The following is a 24,140-nucleotide window of genomic DNA, read 5'->3' as shown; positions in this document are numbered from 1 at the left end:
TCTTTGGTCAAAATGAGTTGGTTTTAATCTAACATAACTGTCACTTTTCTAATTAAGAAATGAAAAAAAATCTTTTATCTGTCATTAAAAACAATCAAACTGGTTTGACTAAACAGCAGCAAAACTTACACCAGAATAGTTTTAATGTAAATTTAGTTGTCCACAGGCAGCGTGAAAATCATATTTGCACCCAAAATGCATTTCAATTTTAAAGAAAATAAAAACTCAAATAAAACTTAAAGGCTGCATGCTTTTAGCTCAAGCAAGCACAGTAACAACAATTATTAAAATAAAAAAAGTTTACTTCTACTGTTATTCAATAGTCATTTATTTTCTGACTAATCCATGAAACTGTATTTTTTTGTACGGAGATTGATACTTCAACTAATAATTAGATTTATTAATGTTTGCAATTCCTACAGTATTTGCATGCACTTATTAAAAAATTCACCTATCCTCAATTCCAAGATATTTTCAATATTGCATTTATGGTTTTAAAGTTTGTATTATTATTCATTTTAAGTTTTCTTTCAAACTTTCCTCATAATTTTAACGGTGAATTTGTTGGTGTTCAAACAATTTTCAGTCACTAACAGTTACTGCTCAGTACTGTTCCAAGGGCTAATTGAACATCCGATTGTTTCAGGAATATGCACTGTTAAATCATAGATTCCAAAAGAGTTCAATTAAACTGTAAATGCCTCACTATATTTGTAGAACCTTGTGCAAGAACATAAATCCACCTTATTTAGTAATTTTCAGAATGTTGGCCTTGCCAACATGTATTAGCCATCCTTAACTGCGCTCAGGGTGATGAACCATCTTCTTCACGATTGAGTGGCATGATAGGCCATTCCAAAAGGAATTTAATTGTTTCATTTTGTTGCTGAGATTTTGGAGTCTACATATTGGCCACAATGATTAAAATAAGAGCAAGTTCACAGAATGTTTTTAAAGATAATCCTGCAGTTTCATGTCACCATGTCTGATAACAGGCCACTAGACAACTATTCCATTAATATATTTACTACATTATTATCTCCACTTACAAACATGCCATCACCTTTTTGAAACTAAACACTAAGAGTTGTCCTTTGAGTCATTATCAAGGGCGATCAAATGGCTAATGAGAAAAACTTGCTTACAAAGTTTGAATCTCTGAAATGAGACAGTGGTGCTCATACAAACACCTTTGTGCATACATACGGCATGTTGATTTCTGTGCATTCTTCCTGTGAGTACTGACCAAAATTATATTTTAAAACAACTGCTGCAAATTACTCCAAAACAAGTACATAACCTTAACCCAGATAGGAACAACTTTGATCCAAGCATTTCCAGACACAAATTTTAATATTAACTGCACTTGTAATGAATTCATTTATATCAAGACAAAAGTTAGCATCTATGTAAAAAGATATGCTGATTATCAAAGAGTGAAGTGAACAACTGTCATTAATACTTGACACTTCCTCAAAGCAAAAACAATCTTTAAGTTTCAAAGAACAGTTGACTCTTGCGAATTCATAATCGACTCCTGATAATAGTGATTCCTTTTACCATAAAAAGCATACAGTTACAGACCAACTGGAATAAAGTAAATATAACAGGGTTTCAAAATGAATATACTGTATTATTGAATAACACTCAAATAAGATGACCTGACACAAGAAATTCCAGCATAATTTTCAAAGGGACTTGAGATAGGTGAGAGAGAAATCACCTGTGAAATTTGGTAGCAATGCCATCTTGAAGTCTTGGTAGTTACAACAGCGTCTACTTGCTCCAGTGGTTGCTGAAATATCTACAGTTAAAAGTAAATACTTACCCATTAAATACTGTAGCTTAGACTTGTTATTTGAAATATTACTTGTCTAACTTATCACATTTTACTCATTTAACTTTTCACTTGTTGTTCAATACAACAAATATTTTCCTCTTTTAAATGTTCTACTGATAGTGTGCTGCACTTCCAGGTAAGATGTTAAACTGAGGCTCTATCTATCCTCATGGAGAATTGAAAAGAAAAGCAGAACCAACCCCCAAATGCTTGGACTAATTTCTACACCAGCAAAAACATATTATCTGCTTAGTTATCTCAATGCACTATGAAGGAAAACTTGCTGTTCAGCTAAGTGACTGTCATGTTTGCTTTCATGATAAAGATGACTACATTTCAAATCTTTTCATGAACTGCCAACAAACATCCTGAGGTTGTAGCTATATAAATTCAAGTTTTTCAGCAATGTAAAAAAAAATCAAGCATGCCCATATAAAAACCCATATATTTTTCAGAAGAAGTGCCTAAGCTGCAAAGTTATTATACACTAAAAAAAGATCAATGTACCAGTATATCGACATTTGTTTGAACATATTTGGCATTTATTTTATGACTTACAAGTGTATTTACTATGGAGAAGGGCATGGAAGATAGGGAACTTGGAGAAATCAATAGTAATATCTTGAAAAGAGTTCATATTGCAGAAGAGGAGATTCTGGAGATCTTATCACTCAAAGATAAATTCCCAGGACCTGATCAGGCATATCCCAGACCTTTGTGGGAAGCTTGGGAAACAATTGCAGGGCCATTTGCTGAGATATCTATAATCATTAACATCCAAGGGTGAGGCGCTGGAAGGCTGGCTAATATGGTGCTAATATGTAAGAAAGGTGTTAAAGAAAACCTAGAGAACTGTAGACAGGTGAGCCTATGTCAGTGGTGGGTAAGTTGTTGGAAGGGATGCTAAAGGACAGGACTTACATGCATTTGGAAAGGCAAGGACTGATTAGGGACAGTCAACATGGCTTTGTGGGAAATTGTATCTCACTAACTTGATTGAGTTTTTGAAGAAATGACAATAGAAGATTGATGAAGGTCGATGTTGTTTATACAGACTTCAGCATGGTACACTGACTAGCAAGGTTAGACAACATGAAATCCAGAAGTCGCTAGCCAACTGGACACAAAATTGGCTTGAAGGCAAGAGACAGAGGGTGGTGATAAAGGTTTGTTTTTTCAGACTGGAGCCCCGTGACCAGCAGTGTGCTCCAAGGGTCATTCTGGTTCCACTCCTTTTCGTCATTTATATAAATGATTTACGTGTGAATTTAGGAGGAATGGTTGGTAAGTTTGAAGATGACAAAATTTGGTGACGTAGTAAACAATGAAGAAGGTTATCTCAGGGTACAAAGTCTTGATCAGATGGGCCAATGGATTGAGAACTGGCAGATGCCAAGTTTAATTTAAACAAATGTGAGATGTTGCATTTCGGTGAGGCAAACCAGGGCCAGACTTATACACTTAATGGAAGGGCCCTGGGGAGAGTCGCTGAACAAAGAGACCTAAGCATGCAGGTGCATAGGCCCTTGAAAGTGGAGTCACAGGTAGACAGGGTAGTGAAGGCAGCGCCTGACACATCTTCATTGGTCAGCGTATTGAGTACAGGAGTTGGGACGTCATGTTGCAGCTGTACGGAACATTGGCGAGGCCACTTTTAGACTTTCGCTTTCAATTCTGGTCTTCCTGCTATAGAAAAGATGTTGTTAAACATAAGAAAGGGTTTACAAAGATATTCCGGGATGGGGGGGGTTGAGTCATAGGCAAAAGCTGAATAGGCTGGGGATTCCGCCCCCCCAAATCCATAGCATAGAGGCTCAGGGGTGACCTTATGAAGGTCTAAAGCATCATGAGGACTGACGAGCTAAGGTCTTTTTCCCCAGGGTAGGTGAAAACTAGAGTGCACAGTTTTAAGGTGAGGGGAAGGATTTATAAGGTAAAAACAATGACTGCAGATGCTGGAAACCAGATTCTGGATTAGTGGTGCTGGAAAAGCACAGTTCAGGCAGCATCCGAGATGAAGGGCTTTTGCCTGAAACATCGATTTTACTGCTCCTCAGATGCTGCCTGAACTGCTGTGCTTTTCCAGCACCACTAATCCAGAAGAAGGATTTATAAGGGACCTGAGCGGCAAAGTTTTCACACAGATAGCGATGTATGAATGGAGCAAGCTGCCAGAGGAGGTGGTGGAGGCAGGTACAATTACAACATTTAAAAAGCATCTCATGGATTTGTGAATAGGAAGGCTTGAGGGGGATATGGGCCAAACGATGGCCAATGGGACTAGATCAGTTTAGGATATGTGGCTGGCATAGACAAGTTGGACCAAGGGTCTGTCTCTGTGATGTATAACTCTATGACTTTTTGTAATAAACTAAAAGGGATCAAAGTTTGTTGAGTGCTATTATACCTGCAATATTACACCAAAATAAACAAAGCAAAACAGATCAGTTTGTGAATGTCGCTACACCTGGAAACTATTTTAAAAAATGCAATCCAAAAGGCAAATGATCATTGAAAAAAATTAGAATGTATTTTTGCAGTCACCAATTGTAACAACACCCGCCAAACATCGGGCTGTTTTATTTATATATTTATAATTGACAGATTTGAGGGGAATAGAGGTAAAGTTCAACACAAGCAGTGCTGCAGAAATGTACCAATCTCAAACAAAGTTTTAGGGGTTTCATCGTAAAATCACTGTTGTGTTATTCCTTGGATTAACTGTTTTCATTCTACACATAATTTGAGTAGATCATTATTTTACTTCTGAAATATTTTCATAAGTTTCATCCATTAGCCCACACTTCAAAAGATCAGTTATTGGTCAAGCAAATCATATGGTTTTATATATTAATTACAATAGTGCTCTAAACAGAATTGCATGCATTTTTACTACTAGGCCTACTCAACTAACCAATTAAAAAGAATAATCAATCTGAGATGGTCAAGCATTACAACTGTGGACAAAAGTGGATAACCTAACTTATCAAAACAGAAACTGAAAACATCAAATGCTGGAGATCATAGTGGGTCAGGCAGCATCCATGGAGAGAGAGCAAGCTAACATTTCGAGTCTAGATGACTCTTCATCAGAGCTGAAGTGAAGGGGGCAGAAACGTTGTTCAGAAGTAATGGAGTCAATACGGACAACTTACCTTCATTTTCGAGTGTCCTATTTACGTGAATGCTTCCAGCTCGAAGTTGTAATCACTGCAGTTAAGCAAAAGATGTTATCAAAGCAGGCTCGTTGAAATTAAACTGCAATCTACAAGGACCATGTAACACACCAAGAAACAAGCTCTCAATGTACTCAGACGTAAATAACATGTTTTCCCTTCGTTCTACTCTACTTACTCTGCACAGGAGAAGCTACGAAGTTCACATCTATGAAATTTTTAAACAATATAATAAATAAATTATTGCGAGATCAATGAAGATACATTTGAAATGCAATGTGGATTGTTTAGGACAATTTAACTGCCCCTTCCCGCTTGCTCCTCCATCCTGTGTCACGTCGCCATTGCTCTCGCTTTCTGCACCATGTCAGTTCAACAAGCTCAGATTCTGTAGTACAATTATGGAGGTGTCCCGGCAAATCAGTCGCCTTCTCCGCTCATAGATCGACAGCCAAATGCACCCTCCCCCTCCAACACCCTCCCTACGAGTAGAAATCCCTCGTTTACCACCACTTTTTCTTTGCAGTTCGATACGAATTTAGAAACGCACTCTCTGTAGAGAAGCAAGTGAGGCCAGTAGTTTAAAACAGGTCGATGGGAAACAGTGGCGAAGTTAAAAAGAGGACTACCTCGGACCGCCTTTTAAGCCCGTCCCCCCTCGCATCTAAGGCGCTTTAACAAAAATCGCGACGATCGAGGCTCTTGCACATGAATAAAAAAAGCAGGAAACCACCGTAAACATACAAGTCACCTTCGCACTGTCCCAACAGATAAAAAACCTTGGTTCTCAATTGAACTACCGGTCCAAGGGGAGCAGCAAAATGCATGAACAGGCGGGTAGTGTAGAAGTCGGAGCTGACTGCCATTCAATGCCCACCTACGTTCACTTTAAACCGAGAGAAGAGGGGGAAAGGGCTCCGGCGGATTCACCTCAGCTTCATAACCGAAAACCAACCACCCCCGCCCACGACGCTATTTAAAGGCAACCTGATTTTTTTTTGCACTAAGCCTACAGAAGTGAAAGGGTTAGCTCGGCTGCTGGAGGAACCGCATACTCACACACGTCCACCGCTAACGTCCACTTCCCCGGGTCCCAGCGAAAACCGAAATAACAAGCTGTTGAGCGAGCCTGCCCTTCTCGAACTCCGATTGGCTGAATGTTGAGCAAGACGGCCGCACCACTCACCGATTGGCTGCGCGGTCACATGGAAACGGGTCCGGGCGGCCGCTGAAGCCCAGGGTGCAGCGCATCCCCCACCTTCTGCGCACGCTCTGTAGCCCGGGATAGCGTTTGAGCTGTGCGCAGGCGCAACGGGGAGAGGTGCTCCGGCGCCATCTTGGTGGCGATTTTTGCTGTTTGAGGTCCTGTTGAAGCGGCAGCAGAAGCAGCGACCGCGAGGAGGTTGAGGTGGGCCAGGAAATTCTTTGGTTTCAGCTGCTGTTCGGTGGGTTTTCCATCGTTTTTTCATCGGAGCTTTTAGATTACTGTCTAATGTAAGTTTTAGGAACGTTATGGAGTGTAAAAATGTTTGTGAAAGTAAGAATAAAAGGTCAAATGAAGGCTATTTCTGTTCTCGTCATTGGGGAGTTGGTTCGATTCAATGGCGTCTTTAGCTGTTAGTGCGTCATGGGGCTGTTACGTTCCCGGAAACAGCTGCGGCTGTAAATAGTGTGCACACGGCGTGCACGAGGGGTTTTGTCCTGTCAAGAGTCCAAAGTTGTTACCACTGTACTGTGCTGGCCACACAAAATTTGTCGTTCCTGAAAGACTAGTGCAATATAAAACATCACTTGTGGTTAAAGCTCACGTTAGAGAAAAATAACTTTGTAGTAAATCAACTTAAGGTTGCTCTTAGGTTTATTCCTAGGTACAATAATTCTATTTGTTTTGCATCTGTAAGTGAATCCGTAACTTTCCTGATTGTTCCTGGTTGGAGTAGCAGAAAATGTCAGTTTTCTCGTCTATTTGTAAAGACTTGTACTTTATTTACGTGTAGTGCTAAGGCGTCTGAATCTTTCAATTGTTCTCATGTACCACCAATTCTCTGACCTTTTAATACAAAACCAGTTTTTGGCAGTACTAAGTTCTTTGAACGTTTCAAAGCATGTTTTCATTTCCGCTTCTGCCCTGACTGTTAGGTCTTCTGTGTTCTTCAGATTATTCGCTGCTTGTGGTCAAACTTGTAATTTTACCTCAGTCATTTGTTATGAGGTCTCTTTCTTTACTGAATTGTTTTCTTACCTTCTTTCCTGCTTTTGCTGAATTTGTTCAGTGTTTTATCCTGAGTGTTCTGAATAACTTTAATTATTGTCTTCACATGGGAACTTTACAAAAGCTACATAAATTTGAGTTAAAGCATTTCCGAGTTGATCTGACTTCATAGTAAATTCCTCCCTCCCTCCTTGGCCAAATGCTACCTCCACCCCAAGATTACTCTGAAAAGGAAGAATGGTACAAGTCTTTTTGTTATTGCATGTTGCCCCATTATTTCTTATGATCTGTTTTGATAAAGGATATTATTAAACTGGAGACTGTTCAGAAATAATTGACCAGAATGTTACTGAGAATGGAAGGTTTAAGTTATAAAAATAGGCTAGGACTGTTTACACTGAAATGTTAGGAGATTGGGTGACCTTATTGAGGCTTATAAAATCATGAGGGGTATAGATTAGTTGAATGGCAAATGTTTTTTTTTCCCCTGAACTGAGTGACTTCAAATCTAGGGGGCATATTTTGACAAGACAATTTAAAAAGGACCAGATAGGTAACTTTTATTTTAGGGCTTCATGTGTGGAATGAACTGCTGGAGTAAGTGGTGAATGCAGGTACAATTACAACATTTAGATAAGTACATGAATATGAAAAGTTAAGGAATATGGGCTAAATGCAGGGATTAATTTAGTTTGGGGGTGTAGTCAGTGCAGACCAGTAAGACTGTTTCCATGTTGTCAGTGTATGACCTAATGGATTTCCTCAACTCCTGGTGAAAAACCTTTTCACCTGCTGTCGTCTTTCTTTCTTGAATTACCACTGTGTAAATCATGTCTTCTCATTCATCCTATTTCTATGCTGTATCTATAATCATTCAGTAAAGTGCAAGGTGCTTCTTGTTCCAGGCCTCCTCCAAACTTCTCTTCCTTGAGATTTAATCCTTGTTTGATAGATTTTCCTCTCCTGCACCAACTCAACTGATTGCTCAGCAGACCCTTAAATATCAAAATACCATGGATGATGTATCTGGTTCAGATTTTCGATGCTGGTGAATTTCAGCAGGTCTGGATGCATCTGTGGAGAGAGAGTTAATGTTTTGAGTTTAGTTAGATTCTTCTTGACCCAGACATTTTGCTGATAAGCTGGGAATATGTCGAAGAGCAGTAAAGAAGTTATTGATTTACTGCTAATTTAGCAACTCTTTGCAGGTCAGCAAACAGATCCTTGACTTGTTGAACATTCAATGAGCTGCAAGAGCATGTTCCTTTTCATTTTGAAGCTTTGCATCTGCATTTCTTTTATTACCTTAGTGGTTACACACTACGTTCTTTGGGGAATAGAGAAATAGGCCAATATCCTGGCCTAGTGAAGAACACTGGATCTTCAAAAAAATGCAGCAAGTATGTCATTTTATACTGTGGCATATGGCCTCTGTTATAATTGGTGAAGTTGTCTCTAATTGACCACATACAATTAGCAAGAAGGGGGTGGGGGGGGGATACCAAGAATTGATAATACGCACTGTACAAATGCCTGTTTTTAAACATCTTTTTTCTACTTTACCTATTTTTACAGTAGACAACTGTTACCAGAATCTGCTGGTACAAACGGTATTTTGTTGTTGCTTCTTGCTTTTGCAATTAACCAACATCAAAACTGGATAACATTGATTTAAGTACTTCAGTCCACTGTTTATCAGTTGTAAAATACATCTTATGCAAAAACCGATGCATCTGTTATGTAGGAGATCGCCAGACTGAGAAAGTTCTGAGTCCGTTTGTTTGGAGATTGTATTAATCATTTAAATCCCTCTAGTGGGTTAAGAGTAAAGTAGATACATGTGTCAAATTATTCCTGCTAGTGCTAGCAATGTGGCATCTCTTTCAGAATGCAAGAAACAGCAATATGCTAGCTTTTTATATAAGCAATTTTTATTATCAACAGACATGATTGTGGAAAGGGTTGACATTTTTCTCGTTTAAAAAAAAATCCATGGATGTTAAAGATCTCATTACCCCATTTTGAAGAAGTGGAGTTGTTCCTTCAACCAAGATCACCTGAGGTATTTTATTTGATTGGATCACTTTGTGGGTCCTTGCTGAATGTAAATTGACTGCCATGTTTTTTTGGACTAGAAGAAGTGATTCCCACTAAAAGAATTGGCTGTAATTGTTTTTGGGGTGCTTTGTGCTGGATGGTGTTGATGTGATTGTGAGCTCTACTCTCCAGGTAGCAAATTCGAAAGTTCTCCTTCCTTGGGATATCTTGAAGTCACATTTTAATTTAACGTTTCAGGTTTCCCTTTTGAGCCCTTATTGAGGTGACAAAGAATCTCATTATAATCTGTCCAGTTAGCATTATTGAAAATGATACAAAGCAAATTTTAGGATATCAGGAAGTTGATTTTCTTGCACCAAATTCCTAATGTTTGGTACTTTGGAAGGAAAATTGCAATTATACAAATTAAAATTTTTAGCGAAATTGGAGTCAGGTAGTTTCATGTGAAATAAGTGTATTTAAATAGTTCATGAATGTTTTTGCAGTAAATCTTCCAAGATAATTATGCATGAGGAAGATCTAAGTGATGAACAAGTTCCCTTTGTATTTCAGCTGAAAATGTGTTGCTGGAAAAGCGCAGCAGGTCAGGCAGCATCCAAGAAGCAGAAGAATCGACATTTCGGGCATGAGCCCTTCTTCAGGAACCTTGGGTGCTGCCTGACCACCTGCGCTTTTTCCAGCAACACATTTTCAGTTCCGATCTCCAGCATCTGCAATCCTCACTTTATCCCTTTGCATTTCAGGTGGACATACTAGATTCCATGACAGGGCTGAAAGAAGGGTTGAGTTTTCCCTATTTCCTGGGCAAGTTTAATATTACAACCAGCATCACTAAGACAGAGTATTCACATTATCTCCTTTTTATATGTCGACCTAGTTGAATAAAATTAGTGTTGAGTTGGGTTAGAAACCATGAATTTTTTTGAGGAAGAGTTTTCATCATTCAAATGTGATATTTTTGGCTAATTGTATAATTTTGCATTAATTTATATTATACTTTGCTTTCTTTTGTAAATCAGGAGAAATAAATAACTAATCAAAAAAGCTGGAGAAGCCATTACGCCTTGAATCTTGCTCCACCATATACAGTAAGATCATGGCTGATCTTCCACCTTTGCTTCATATACCCTCCATTATCCCTATTTTAGTTAATTCCACTCATTGAATAACTTTTTCATGTCTGTCTCTAATAGGTTTAATGATGGTACGTACATGGTTCTTGAGGTGTGTGGAAAATGTCAAAAGATTTTCAATCTTTGAAACCTGATCGTGAATATAATCTCATTTGCTTCCATTTTGATGTCTCTTTTTCTAATTTATCTATTATACATTGATAACTTTTGTAACCGTTTCCTCTAATCCATATGTACACTATACTGCATTCAGCATTAAATCCCTTAATCCTCGAAGTGCATCAACCAGTTTTCTGTGAGCAATATTATGCTAATTTCATTGTTTTTTAAAGAAACTGTTCTTCCATAGTTTTTCCATAGTCTTGCTGTTGGTATACAGCCCCTCTTTCATTGCATTTGACATTTCCACGGATTTATAATGATTATCAAGTCTTCCTGCTTGTAAAGTTAAGGCTCATTTTTGGGCACTCTAGTATAAAAACTTAAGTCAGCACTCCAGTGCATTGAGGGAGTGCTGCATAGTCATCCATAACTTGGATGAGGTGTTGGAGGGCAGTGCTTTGACCCTGTGAGATGAACGAATAGAATATTCTATAATTATATTTGAGTAGAAGGGTGTCATTTCTCATGTGCGGGCCAATCTTGATTCTTCCTCAATTATATAGCCTTTATCACAACCATTTTGTAGGAACTGGCTGTGTGGAAGTTGGCTGCCTTACTTCCTGTGTTGCAACTTCAGACATTGAGTGCAAAGTGCTGTAGGATAATTTGCAGTTGTGAAAGGTGCAGTGATAATGATGTATTCCCTCCACCACACTGATGCAGGAGATCAGTGACACTAATGTCATTATGCATCTAGAACAGGCAGTTACCACCCACTCCACTGAAAGGCATAAGTGCTGTACTGCTGACATCATTATTGTGCTTTCAGCCCTACCCTTCACTGCTCCACTTGCCTCTATGAAAAGTACAAAAAAAGTACAATCCAGAACTATCATTGGGCTGACACAGTAAATCTTGCAATGTTTAACAGAAATGTTTGGAAAAGAGCATGTTTTATTGGTTCTGCAATGTTGTGGATAGTCCTAAATTTTAACATAAGCAACAGCATGCAGCATCTCTGATCTGGCATTGTCACAGGCAGTTGCAATCATAGCAAATGCAGGCCTAATATAAATGCGAGTTAATCAGTTTTTTTACTTTTTACAGAAAAATTCCAGTTGAATAGTATCAAATTATACACAAAGATTGATAATTTCATGTTAGCTGGGGTAGGCCACAATTTTTCATAGGCATGACTGGTTTCTTTTTTCTTAGCGATGTTCTTCAAATGTCTGATTATTGCATTTTTCTTTTGAGTTCCAAAATCTCAGATTATTTATTTTCTCTGTCCAAAGTTTCATTAGATCCTACCCATATTTACTGGTAGGACTCCTCTCTCTATCCAGACTGTCAAAGTAGTATTAGAGTTAAGAGAAGTGCAGTATCCTCGTTGAAATCCATTAATCCAGTGGTTAATATGTATTGTTTGCCTTGTGGCTGCCTGTATTCTGGTGTAGCTGAACTAAATGTTCCCATCCATTCCTTGGTATGAAACCCTCACTTTTCTTAGCATCCAGACTTCACTTGCTGACCACCTACCCAAGAATGGGCCATGTCTAGCCTTGCAAGACATCATACGGGTAAATCTACACAGTCAAATTTCCCATGCCATTTTTAAGGTGTGCTTATTTATCTGTTTAAGATGAGTGTTAATGACATTCTGATATCAGCAGTTAGCAGATTATTGCTATTATAGATTTGCTATGCATTCCTTAGTTTCATTGAATAGTTTGCAGCTAACTATTCTTGCCCGTGTGTAATTATGGTGAATGTTTATATAGCATGAGGTGGGACAGGAGAAATGCTATTAAAACTAACTAGTCCTTTGTTAGTAAAAACAAATTTTTACAAATTACATTGTAATAGTGCAGTGGTTTGTATTTGAAATCAGTCCTAGTTAATTTTTTGGAGTTTTTTTTTGTTCAGTGTATTGTGTGGGCATATGTTGATTTTGTGTGTAACAGGCAGTGTTAAGCTGATGGGATAGTTAGTGTGGAAGATGGAAATTTCCATTGTTGAACTGTCAGGTGCTTTTCTATAACTTTTGTTTTTGGATGAGTAGCAGTAAGAAGCATTCCTCTGATATTAAATATCTGGGCATGATGAAATCTAACATGTTATTTACTGTGATGTGGTTGAATCTTAACTGCCCTCTGAAATTACCCAACAAACTACTCCATTCAGTTAATCATCGATGTACAGCATGGAAACAGACCTGACTGTCTGTCTGATTGTCCATGCTGACCAGATATCCTAATCTAGTCCCATTTGCCAGCATTTTGCCCATATCCCTCTTAAAAATGGGAAGAGTTTAAGGTGAAAGGAGAGAGATTTTAAAAAGACCCAAGGCCAAAGTCTTTACATAAAGTGATTTGTGTGTGGAATTAACTTCCTGACAAAGTTGTGGATGTGGGTACAATCATAATGTCTCCAAGTTATTTGGATGGATACATGATAGGAAAAGTTTAGTGGGGTATGGGCCAGCAATAGGAAGAAGGGACTAGATTATAGAACAATACAGTGCAGAACAGGCCCTTCGGCCCTGGATGTTGCGCCGACCTGTGAACTATTCTCAGCTCGTCCCCCTATACTTATCCCATCGTCATCCATGTGCTTATCCAAGGATTGTTTAAATCTCCCCTAATGTGGCTGAGTTGACTACATTAGCAGGTAGGCATTCCATGCCCTTGCCACTCTGTGTAAAGAACCTGCTTCTGACGTCTGTCTTAAATCTATTACCCCTCAATTTGTAGTTATGCCCCCTCGTACAAGCTGATGTCATCATTCTTGGAAAAATACTTTCACCGTCTACCCTATTTAATCCTCTGATCATCTTGTATATCTCTATCAAATCCCCTCTTAGCCGCCTTCTTTCCAATTAGAACAGACCCAAATCTCTCAGCCATTCCTCATAAAACATTCCCTCCAGACCAGGCAATATCCTGGTAAATCTCCTCTACACCTTTTCCAATGCTTCCACATCCTTCCCGAAATATGGTGACTAGAACTGTACACAATATTCCAAGTGTGGCCACACCAACGTTTTGTACAGTTTGCAGCATGATATTGCGGCTCCGGAACTCAATCCCACTACAGATGAAACCTAATACACCATATGCCTTAACAGCACTGTCAACCTGGGTGTCAACTTTCAGGGATCCATGTACATGGACTCCAAGATCCCTCTGCACATCCACACTACCAAGAATCTTTCCATTGACCCAGTACTCTGCCTTCCTGTTATTCTTCCCAAAGTGCATCGCCTCACACTTAGATGCATTGAACTCCATTTGCCACATCTCAGCCCAATTCTGCAGTTTATCCAAGTACCCCTGCAACCTGTAACATTCTTCCACACTGTCCACTACACTACCGACTTTAGGGTTGTCTGCAAATTTACTAATCCATCCACCTATGCCTGCGTCTAAGTCATTTATGAAAATGACAAATAGTAGCAGTCCCAAAACACCCTTGTGGCACACCACTAGTAACTGGACTCCAGGCTGAATATTTTCCATCAGCCACCACATGCTGCCTTCTTTCAGAAAGCCAGTTTCTAATCCAAACTACTAAATCATCCTCAATTCCATGCCTCTGCATTTTCTCCAACAGCTTACCACATGGAACCTTATCAAAGGCTTTATTGAAGTCCATGTATACCACATCAACTGCCCTACCCTCATCTATGTGTTTGGTCACCACCTCAAAAAACTCGGGCAGGTTGTGTCTCACAAACCTCTTTGACGAAACCATGTTGACTATCTGCAATCAAATTGTTGCTTGCTCGATCATAAATCTTATCTCTTCTATAAGCCTTTCCTACAACAGAAGTAAGGGTCACTGGTCTATAATTACCTGGGTCATATCTACTGCCCTTCTTGAACAAGGGCACAACGTTTGCAATCCTCCAGTCCTCTGGTACTAAACCTGTAGACAATGACAACTCAAATATCAAAGCCAAAAACTCTGCTATCTCCTCCCTAGCTTCCCAGAGAATCCTCATCTAAGATTAGATTAGATTACTTAGTGTGGAAACAGGCCCTTCAGCCCAACAAGTCCACACCGCCCCGCCGAAGCGCAACCCACCCATACCCCTACATCTACCCCTTACCTAACACTACGGGCAATTTAGCATGGCCAATTCACCTGACCTGCACATCTTTGGACTGTGGGAGGAAACCGGAGTACCCAGAGGAAACCCATGCAGACACTGGGAGAACGTGCAAACTCCACACAGTCAGTCGCCTGAGGCGGGAATCCCATCCGGCCCAGGGGACTTGTCTACTTTCACTCCTTCTAGAATTGATAATTAGTTGAAGATTGTTCAGCATGGAGTGGACCGAAGGATCTGTTCCATGCTGTATGATTCTGACTTACTTTGGTGCTTAGAGGCCTGCCTAACTGGTCTGTACTGGTGTTGATGCTCCATGTGAGCCTGTTCAAACCCTACTTTATTTCACTCATCAATTATCCTCTTCATTCCTTTTATCCTTGGTGTTTATCCACGATCCCTTATAAATGTTACTATACTATGTTTCAATTAGAGTTTGATTTTATAACCACACATGGTAAGGAAGTTTCTCACTTCAGTAATAACAATGCTGAAATGTTTGACCCCGAATCCTGATCTTCCCCACATAGGAATGTCTTTTCTGCATCTAACCTATTTAAAATCCACTCATAATCTGATTGCTCCTCTGATTTGCTCCTCTGCCTTCATTGCTTTCAGAGAATAAAGGCCTGACATGGTGGTTTTTTCCTTTTGATATAATCTATTTTTGCTTTGTTTTTGTGATTCCTTTTGTTTTCGAACTTCTCCAGTGGTTCAGTATGACTTATAATGTGGAGACCAAAACAGTTCATGTATTACAACTGTGATCCAACTAAGTTTTCTTTGCAAGCTCAGCATAACTTTTGTACTTTTCAGTTCTGCTGAGGATGAATCCCAGTGATTAGTTTGCTTTGAAATTGCTTTATTAACTTATCTCTCTCTTTCTGGTTTTCATTTGCCCTTGGATCCCTTTGTATCTCTACCTCATTTTAGCTCTTATTTTCTAAGGAGTATTTAACATTCTTGTGCTTAGTCATCATGATAAAGTTACACAGCATGGAAACATACCCTTGTGTATCCAAATGGCTAGTTCCCCCTTAGTCCATATGGTTTAACGTTGCTAAGCAGTCTACCATGCACAATCTTGTTGAACGTCTCACTGAAGTCCATATACTGTATGTCCACCCACTTTGCCCTCGTTGATTCCCTTTGTTACTTCAGAAAACTCAATCAAGTTCATGAGACGATTTCCATCACACACAAAGCCATGTTGACTATTCCTGCTGGAAGAGCTCATGCTCAAAATGTCGACTCTCGTGTTTCTCAGATGCTCCCTGACCACTGTGCTTTTTACAGTACACTCTTTTCAATTCTGATCTCTAGCATCTGCAGTCCTCACTTTCGCCTATCCTTAATCAGTCCTTGCCTTTCAAAATACATGTGCATTCTTCCCCCAAGATTTCCTCCAACAATTTTCCCACCACTGATGTCAGACTCACCGGTCTGTAGTTCCCTGACTTGTCCTTACCACCTTTTTTAAAATAGTGGCACCATGTTAGCCAACCTCTAGTCTTCTGGCAGCTCACCTGTGGCTATTGATTAAATATCTCACAACAGGCCTAGCAATCACTTCACTAGCTTCCCACAAAGTTCTAGGGTACCCCTCATCAGCTCCCTGGGATTTATCCACTTTTTAAGACGCCTAGCACCACGACCACCACCTACCAAGATATGCAACCTTCATGCAAAAATTGAATTAATTAGACAATTAGATTTTACAAATGTTACTTATTTCATAGTTTGATGCAAGTGTCACCAGTGTCCACACTTCCCAATTTGATGCTGTCAGGAAATTTTTAAGTTGTACTTCCAGTTCCATATTGTTTATGTGAACAATAGTGATCCCAGGAACTCATCCTTGAAAAAGAGAACTACTTTATTTAACTGTGCCAGTCTGTGCAACTCACCTTAAACCAATCCATTGTAACCAACTTACTATCGGTTCTACCCCTTTTTCCTGATAATGTAAGCTGATATTTTAACAATTAAAGTGTGGTACTTAAGGCATTTTTTTGAAAATCAAGGTATGTTACTTCAAATGCATTACTCTCGTCCACTTTTACTAGAACCAGTAAAGCTGGTTAACCATGATCCTGTGTATTTGTAATCTGTGCTGCTTGTTTTCACTTTCTAAATGATTTTTCTATTAAATCTTTTGAGGAAAGACACCTTATCTTTCCCACCGTTAATACTGGGCTAATTGGTTTATGACCCTGGTTTTGTTTTGAAATCCCTTTTTAACTTTTTTTCTCAGCGATTGCTAAGGTATCACTCTTCTCTTCTCTCCTCTGAATTAAAATTCCACTCCAGGCCTTGAACAAAAATCTCTGTTGACTCAGTGAATACAATAGTGGATGCAGATTTACTCACTGAGCTTTCAGACATTTCATCACCATATTAGGTAACATCTTCAGTGAGCCTCTAGATGAAGCTCTGGTGTAGTCCTCTTTCTATTTGTTTGTGGGTTCCTTGGGTTGGTGATGTCATTTCCCATTTGTTTTCTCAAGGGGTGGTAAATGGAATCTGAATCAGTGATTTACAAAATACCTTGTAAGAGCTAACAAACACTACATTGTCCAAACAGGCAGAAAACTAGCCACAAAACGACATGACCCACTCTCACTTATCCGTACATATGGATGAGAAAGGATACGACTTCGACTGGGACAACACATCCATCAGAGGATAAAGCAAACAGAGGCATGCACAAGAATTCCTAGAAGCATGGCATTCCAACCAGCACTCTATCAACAAACACTTTTGACTTTGGTCCCATCTATAGCCCCCTGAGAAAAATGGGAAATGACGTCACCATAGGAACTGTTCTCACCACAGGAAATGACATGACCAACTCAAGAAAACCAAACATATAAATAGAAAGCAGGCTACCCCACCAGTGTTTCATCCAGAGGCTCACTGAAGATGTTGCCTAATATAGTGATGCAACGTCTGAAAATGAACCTTCCAGCTCACAAGCAAACCTACATCCAGAACCTCGACCTGAGCTACAAATCTTCTCAAAACAAGAGTACAACAATGATGCAGTGCTACACTAAGGTCGTCTTTCAGGTGAGAGGTTGCCTAACTGAGCACGCAACTGTAAAAGATTTCACAGGGCTACTTTGAAGAGGAGCAATTTCCCTAATGTTCAGATTTGTACTTATCTCTCAATTAATATTCACAGTGCAAGCCTATTATCTGAGTATTGCAACTTTTTTTTTTGTGGAAGCTTATGTGCAAATTGACTGCATTTCAGTTGACTATATGATTGGACTTAAAAATAATTAATTGGCTCAAAGTGCTTTAGAGCCACCTTGTCTTTAAAGAGCAAGTCTATCCTTCTATTTTTACTATGCCTGTACCCTTAGTACTTTTGCTTTCAAGGTGCATGGATGTAATTGTACTAGATCATAGGCTTTATCCTATTTTTCACCCATTCTCCCTGCGTTTTTAAATATCTAACACCATGGCCACTGAGTTTGTTGTAAAGACCACATCTCCTCTTTTTCTTTTTTTGTTTGTGAACCAGAAAAGGAAGGTGTTTTTTAAATCAAGGTGACTCTGAAAAGGGATTGCTGCAGTTTTGAAATCATAAAATCAATCATTTGTGTTGTATACAATATTGCTTTTCTCTTGGGATGGAGAGCAAAAATCAGACAAAACTGAGCCAATGGGTTCTAAACTAGGGAGCAGTATTTTGATTCATTCCTGCCTAGGTGAAACCAGTGCAACAGAGAACAAGCAGCATGCTAAGTGAAAGCATTTAAAAAATTCTCCTGTGGAGGTACCAGACTGTCTTCAATAAGAGCAAGCTGTTTTCTACTTTTCTCCACGAACTCCTTCTTATAAGAAGAATAAAATACCTCCAAAGACAGTGAGAGGATAAACTCTCCACTTGTGAATGAAGTAGGTTTAAAAATTGAGGGGTGTGGATAGGATAAATAGGCAAAGTCTTTTCCCTGGGGTCAGGGAGTCCAGAACTAGAGGGCATAGGTTAGGGTGAGAGGGAAAAGCTATAAAAGAGACCTAAGGGGCAACTTTTTCACGCAGAGAGTGGTAAGTGCATGGAATGAGCTGCCAGAGGATGTGGTGGGGGCTGGTACAATTGCAACATTTAAGAGGCATTTGGATGGGTATATGAATAGGAAGAGTTTGGAGGGATATGGGCTGGGTGCTGGCAGGTGGGACTAGACTGGGTTGGGATATCTGGTCGGCATGGACAGGTTGTTCCGAAGGATCTGTTTCCATGCTGTACATCTCTATGATATAAGTAGAGCATCAGTGCATAAATAACCTTGTGTCAATGTAGAAGTAAAAATTGAAAGGAAGAGAAAGAACAAAGTATCAAATGCTGTGATTCACATTGCTGTCAAATTGTCCTGATAGGAAAAGAGAAAAAAAACCTATCTATCATATCCATTTGTGTTTGAAAGGAGGAATTTTAAAAGGATTAGTTTGAGGTGTAGTTAGAGGTTGGCAATTCATATTTTCTAATTGCCATTCAAGATTTCTTCATCGTAAACAGTTACTTCCTTTAACTAATTTAGTGAGTTTTTCTTTTAACTTCAGTTCATCAGTTGTAAATTTGGGGATTGTGATTAATTTAACTAAATCTTTTCGCATTTGTGACAATTCTAGGAATAATGGGGTCTTGATTTCAAGCGCATTACCACAGTGAGTTGTAACACTGAGTACTGAAACAAAGTAACTATTGGATGTTTCTGCCGTTTAGCTGTCATTAACTGGTGAGTTGATTATGCATTTGCTCATCGTTTTATGGCTATGTTGCTTTTTTTTGTTTTTCTCTGTAAAATGTCTTCTAATTTAGTTTTTGTATTTATGGGGGATGTAAATGCGTGTGCTACTTTCTCCCATTCTCAACACTAAGTGGGATGGCATTTGCAGCAAACCCCTTTTGAATCCTGCTGTAGTTTATTTTCTATTTTACCTATGCCCTCTGAACTCATTGTGCCCATGTGCCTCACATTCTGTTCTCTTGGCTCAGTTCCCACCAAATATGACCATCTCCTCCTTGACTGCCAAAACTGAAATGCAGTGGGATGTAGGAAATGGCTGGTAATTATTTTTTTAAAAGTATTAAATCAGATGTTGTCACCTTTTGCTTAAACCAAGTAAAGACCCTTTGCAAACTACTGACAGTCTACAGCCTTTTCTTTCAAGTCCTCGTGTTGTTGCCGCCCAAATTTATGCCCACTTCTGCAGCTTTCGGGGGGGAGGGGAAGGGGAATGTCTAATGATCCATTCTGTCCATGCCTCTTGTGATTTTGTAAACTTCTCTCAGGATGCCCCTTGGCCTCCAAATTTCATGTGAAAACAGAGTTCGTCCAATCTCCCCGTTTATAGTTTCCAAACAAGGCAAAATCCTTGTAAACCTTTTCTGAACTCTCTCCAAAGCCTCCACATCCTTCTGGTAGTGTAGCGACCCGATACAACTGCAACATGATTTGCCTGACTGATGAAGGCAAGTATCCTATGTGCTGCCTTGATTGCTTTATCCACTTATACTGCCGCTTTCAGTGAACTGTGGACCTGTACACCTAGATCACATCACATCACATTATGCTTTTGGATAATGTTACATGGCACAGCATGTCGGTTTGCAAGTAGTTCGAAGCTAAAGATCGATCCTTGAAACCTTAGTGGTATCTGTTTTGGAGCAGGAAGCTAAGTAGTAACAGACTAAAAGCCAGGGATATATTCTGATCACATTCCTCCTGAGTGAGGATAATGCATTCTAATACCCAGACCATGCTTGGGCTGTTTTGCCAAGCTCCTTTCTGTCCCACTCTCTCTACCTGAAGGTGTGCCTGTGGACTGTGCTGGTGGATCAGCAGTCAGACCTCTGCAATGTGTTCCAGCATTTCATTAATTTCCAAATGCCACTTGCTATCTGTGGCCTTTTGTGCGTGATTTGAAGTGACAGTGTGATCCTGTTGGATACGTGACTGGTGATGATATCACTTCAGCCTTGACTGAAACTTCCCTCCACCTACCCAGCCAATCTTTTGTTCTCTTCCTACCCATTCAAGTAGTCCCTCCATTCCACTGTCTCAATGACTGAACAAAGCCATTTCTCATCAATTGCTTTTCTACCTTCCTAATCCCTTCCAACTCCAATTACTCCTGAATACTCAAGAAAAATAAACTCTTATTGATTGACAATGGGAATTTCAAGAACCCAAGTATCAATCCTTTGGTTCTCCATTTTTAAAACCATAAGGCGTAGGAAAAGTAGCACATTGAAAACATTTGTCTGCCATTTTAAAAAGATCATGGCAGATTCAAATCTTCAATTCTACTTTGCTGCCTTAACCCTCTTAAACCCTGATTCCCTTGCCTAGTTAAACATTTGTTTAACTTGGCCATGGATATGTCAAACAATTCTGTCTCCGATAAAGAATTCCACCAATTCTATGCTCTGAGAAGAAACTCCTTCTCCTCTCACCCTTTTTGTTCTGAGATGATGTACTCTGGTCCTAGACAAACAGAAGAAATAAATTCCACATCTACCCTGTCAAGGCCCTTAACAATCATATGCTTCAATAAGGTCACCTCCTTCTTCTAAACTCCCAATAAGTACAGGCTCAACCTCTCCATATAAGACAGTCCCTCCATTTCAGGGATCAGCTTAGTGAACCTTCTCTGGCTGAGTTCAGTGCCAAATAAGGGAAACGAAACTGTTCAGTGTTTTAGTTGCAAACTTACAAAGAGCCAAACTTCATTTTCTCATTGCATTCAATCTGCGAAGTATATATTAGCAGACTTTGTTATCCTTAGCACTTTTCTTCCCACCTATTTTTTGCCATCCAAAAACCCGGCTATTACTTTCTTCATCCAAGTTATTAACATACGTTGTAAATGACTGTGGCCTATGTACTGATCCCTGTGGCACTCCACTCATTACAAGATGTTGTCCTGAAGGTGCTATTCTGAAACTGCTCCTCTTATCCCAATTCTGTCCTCTAATAATTGGCCAGTCGTCTTCTCTTCATGCTAATATATCAGCCATGGGCTCTTATATTTTTAAGTAACCTAATGTAACTTATGTCATGCCTTCTGGAAATGTGCATGTGACATCCACTGCTTCCCATTTATGCTGCTTGTTGCCATATCAAAGAATTCTAATAGTCTCTAACTTCTGTAGCTCCATATTTGTTCAATCTCTTCCTTTCACTTTGTTTGTCCTCTAAACCCCTTGCCAACTCTTTGATAGAGCTCCCTCTTCACTTCCAAAATCCAAGGGGTGCATACTTCAATGTACTAATGGGTTAGCTGTTCATTGGATTTGGTTGAATTATGTCAGGTATGATCAGGCTCTACTTATTTGCCAAGATGTCTGACTTCACTAGGATCATTCTGGAATGAAAAGTTAAACTCTAACTTATTTCATCTACTGTCTACTGTTGCTTTGCTTTGAGTCATACAGCAAGCCAACCAAGCGTCCCAAACTAAATTAGTCCATTTCCCTGCATTTGATCCATATACCTTTCCTATTCATGTACTTATCCAAACATCTTTTAAATGTTGTAACTGTACCTGCATCCACATACAAACCACCATGTGAAAAAATTGCTCCTCAGGTCTGTTTTGAATCTTTCTCCTCTCTTTAAAAGTAAGCCCCTGGTTTTGAACTCCCTCACCTTGTCTATGTCCCTCATGATTTTTTTAAACCTCTAAGGTCACCCCTCAGTCTCTGCTCCAGGGGAAAAAAGCCAGCCTATTCTGCCTCTTCCTGTAATTGAACCTCTCTAATCCCAGCAGCATCCTTGTAAATCTCTTCTGAATCCTGTCAAATCTAACAACATCCTTCCTGTAGAATTGTAAGCAATATTCCAAAAGTGGCCTTGTCAATGTCCTGCACAGCTACAACATGACATCCCAACTCCTATACTCAATGCACTGCCTTTGTCAGCCTATTTACCTGTGTCTCTACTTTGTAGGAGCTGTGCACCTGCACCCTCTGTCTCTGTTCTGCAACATCCCTCAGGGCCCTACTGTTTGCCTTAACAAAATACAGCACCTCCCATTTATGTAAATTGAACTCTTTGCCAATCCTTGGTCCACTGACCCATCTGATCAAGGTCCTATTCTACTCTGAAATTACCCTCCCTCTCCATTACGCTACCTATGTTGATGTCATCTGCAAACTTACTAACCATACCTCCTGTATTCTCATCCAAATCATGTTTTCTAAATGATGAATAGCAGTGGATCCAGCACTGATCTTTGTGGGACAGCTTCCATTCCGAAAAGCAACCCTCCACCACTGGTTGAGGCTAGCATAAGCATTCTCCTTCTTGACCTCTCCTCTTACCTGCGATGTGGTGACCCTCCAGTTCCCCAACTAATATTATTGGGGCTTCTAATGAGAGAACAGTGACATTGGTGCAAGGAATACACCAATCATCTGTTGGTTGAAGGATACGCTCTGAAAAGGATGCAAGCAAGAACTGTCCTGCACTTCATACGGTATTCTGAAAGCTCTGTCAGAGAAACCAAAACCTTAGAGCATTTCATTGGATTTTTAAGACAACCCTCCAAAGATGATGTATTACCCTATATCTGCAATTTGTAGTTTTTAATATCCCATTTGCTCCCAATCTTGGATTGCAATAATATTTTTTTAAAAACCTTAAAATGAAGTCAAGAAATGTAGGTCTTCTGTTTATATGGCAATAAAAGGTAAATCTATGTCAAATTAATTTGGCATCATTCTACATAAACCTGTTCAAAGTGGTATAGCTAACCATGGTTACAGATAATGCCTCGATTAGAGGAACAGGTTTTATGATTGTACCAATTAGTGTTTTTAATTATGTGAAAATAAAACATCAGAAATTATTGTTAACATTAGAATCTGTCTCAAGATTTCTCCCAAATCTGCGTTGAGTTAATTTTAAAATAACTAACAATTAGAGTAAAAATTAAAAACACTAGTTCAGTTTGGCTTCTCTTAATTGATTTTTCTTGCTATTACCCATCCAAGTGATGTATTTTCATTTGAGCAATTATGCACTCTAGGGTAGATACTTGGAAAGTGCCACGTATTTGGGTTAAAAGTGCTGAATTTTCAACTTTATGGTGGCACTAATTTTTATTTTGGCAATGTTTTAACAAGTTTCTTAAGCTTTCTTTTAAAATGTTGTCAATGTCTGGCCTAGAGTTTTGTGCTCTGGTCTCTGAAGTGGGACCTGAACCTACGATCTTCTTGCTCTGCAACAGTTATCTAATCATTCCCCTCAATGTTGAGGGGAGAAAATGTCTGTATTAGAATGTGTTTCCAGTGCTCAATCGGAGTAATGTGAGCCTCTTCATTTAAGCATTTGAAAGACAATCACTGATAATTCTGTTGTTTTCCTTGATACTGTTGTGGACTGAACTATATTGTTTGTAAGCTCAGTTTGACAAGTGAATCCTGTTGGATTACGTATTACTTTGGTCAGACCCTTGACGTGCAACTCTAATACCTATCATGTTACTCCTGTCA

The 24,140-nt window shown here is 39.3% G+C and overlaps 1 protein-coding gene and 1 long non-coding RNA gene across 4 annotated transcripts in view; one reads left to right on the top strand and one right to left on the bottom strand.

Moving 5' to 3' along the window:
- Positions 1 to 6,202, bottom strand: part of arid4a (AT-rich interactive domain 4A) — a 147,282-nt gene extending 141,080 nt beyond the window's left edge. Inside the window, exons 1-3 of one of the 3 annotated variants that reach the window (XM_072568818.1) lie at positions 6,076 to 6,202; positions 4,996 to 5,050; positions 1,724 to 1,804 (exon numbers count right to left, since the gene is read on the bottom strand). In XM_072568818.1, the coding sequence (XP_072424919.1) occupies positions 1,724 to 1,804; positions 4,996 to 5,001 (87 nt within the window). In that variant the 5' untranslated portion in view covers positions 5,002 to 5,050; positions 6,076 to 6,202. Of the gene's footprint in view, positions 1 to 1,723; positions 1,805 to 4,995; positions 5,051 to 5,893; positions 5,991 to 6,075 lie in introns of those variants that run through there. The other 2 variants (XM_072568819.1, XM_072568821.1) reach the window with 2 other exon arrangements.
- A 150-nt stretch (positions 6,203 to 6,352) lies between these two features.
- LOC140476352 (uncharacterized) lies at positions 6,353 to 23,381 on the top strand. Its single transcript, XR_011960453.1, has 3 exons — positions 6,353 to 6,510; positions 17,217 to 17,701; positions 19,271 to 23,381. It is a non-coding gene; the product is annotated as an uncharacterized lncRNA (long non-coding RNA).
- Positions 23,382 to 24,140: the final 759 nt, after the last annotated feature.

The sequence above is a fragment of the Chiloscyllium punctatum genome, chromosome 4, assembly GCF_047496795.1.
Source record: "Chiloscyllium punctatum isolate Juve2018m chromosome 4, sChiPun1.3, whole genome shotgun sequence".
Lineage (NCBI taxonomy): Eukaryota > Metazoa > Chordata > Chondrichthyes > Orectolobiformes > Hemiscylliidae > Chiloscyllium > Chiloscyllium punctatum.
The sequence above is the reverse complement of the archived record's forward strand: the minus strand, read 5'-3'. Positions and strand labels throughout refer to the sequence as shown.